At 60.1% G+C, this 986-nt stretch overlaps 1 protein-coding gene across 1 annotated transcript; it reads right to left on the reverse strand.

Moving 5' to 3' along the window:
* Positions 1 to 301: 301 nt before the first annotated feature.
* On the reverse strand, positions 302 to 986 carry LOC114356361 (uncharacterized). Its single transcript, XM_028309473.1, has one exon. The coding sequence runs from the start codon at positions 947 to 949 to the stop codon at positions 302 to 304; it is 648 nt and encodes a 215-aa protein (XP_028165274.1). The 5' UTR covers positions 950 to 986.

Genomic DNA, 986 nt, shown 5'->3' on the forward strand with positions numbered 1-986 from the left:
TTCCCGCCCCAGGACCGTGATTTGGCGTTCAGTCCATACATTTATTTGCTACACACAACGGTAACAATTAGTCCCAACACTTATTTGTATAGCACAGAGAGAAGGAGAAGCGACAGTTCACAGCGAAGAAAGTTAGGAAGATACAAATAGGAAGCTTTCAAGTTCGCGTCACAAACAATTTACGCGAGCGGGTAGCGAGAAGCAAAGCCGGGCGCACGGCGACGTGCGTTTGGCGCTGGGCAGTGATTCTGACTGACGATACGCGTCCGCGGCCGGCGCTCGCGCCGTTCGGGTGCGATAGCTATNGATAGGTAAGGGAACCGTGCCTCCGATGCACCCACTGGTCCAGGACTGGGCGGATCGCCTCTATGGTTCTTACGCCATAGCGGGGACCCGCAAGCTCCAGCTCCCAGCGCCGCAGAAGCTCCTCCCGAGCGAGATCGCGGACGCGCTCCACCTCTTCCATGGCCGGTCGCTCCCCTGCTTGCCGCCTTGACGTTCGGTATCTGTAAACCGCGTCAAGGACCTCGGCCTCCAGCTCCCACGGGGGTAGCCCGGCCAACACACACGCCGCACCGTGTGAAACGGTGCGGTAGCCTCTGATGGCCCGCAGTGCGATGATGCGTTGCGGGCGCCGCAGGGAGGCACGGTTCTCTCGATCGAGAGAACCGACCCATATCGGAGCCCCGTAAAGGGCCATACTCCTTATAACCCCAGCGTATAGTTTGCGGCAACTAACGCTGGGGCCCCTCAAATTAGGCAGCAACCTGCCCAGTGCCGCCGCTGCTCCCACCAACTTTGGGGCCAGTCCCTCGAAGTGGGCGCGGAAGGTCCAACGCCCATCCAGGACGATGCCCAGGTACTTCATCTGGGCACCAATACGCACCCGAACGCCCTCGATAGTGAGGTGGGCACCCGGGGGTGGCCCGCGCCGAGGCCCATGAAACATCAAGGCCTCGGTTTTTTGAGGGGCTACTTTAAGACCT

The sequence above is a fragment of the Ostrinia furnacalis genome, unplaced genomic scaffold (assembly GCF_004193835.3).
Source record: "Ostrinia furnacalis isolate ACB-3 unplaced genomic scaffold, ASM419383v2 OfSCF2800, whole genome shotgun sequence".
Classification (NCBI taxonomy): Eukaryota; Metazoa; Arthropoda; class Insecta; order Lepidoptera; family Crambidae; genus Ostrinia; species Ostrinia furnacalis.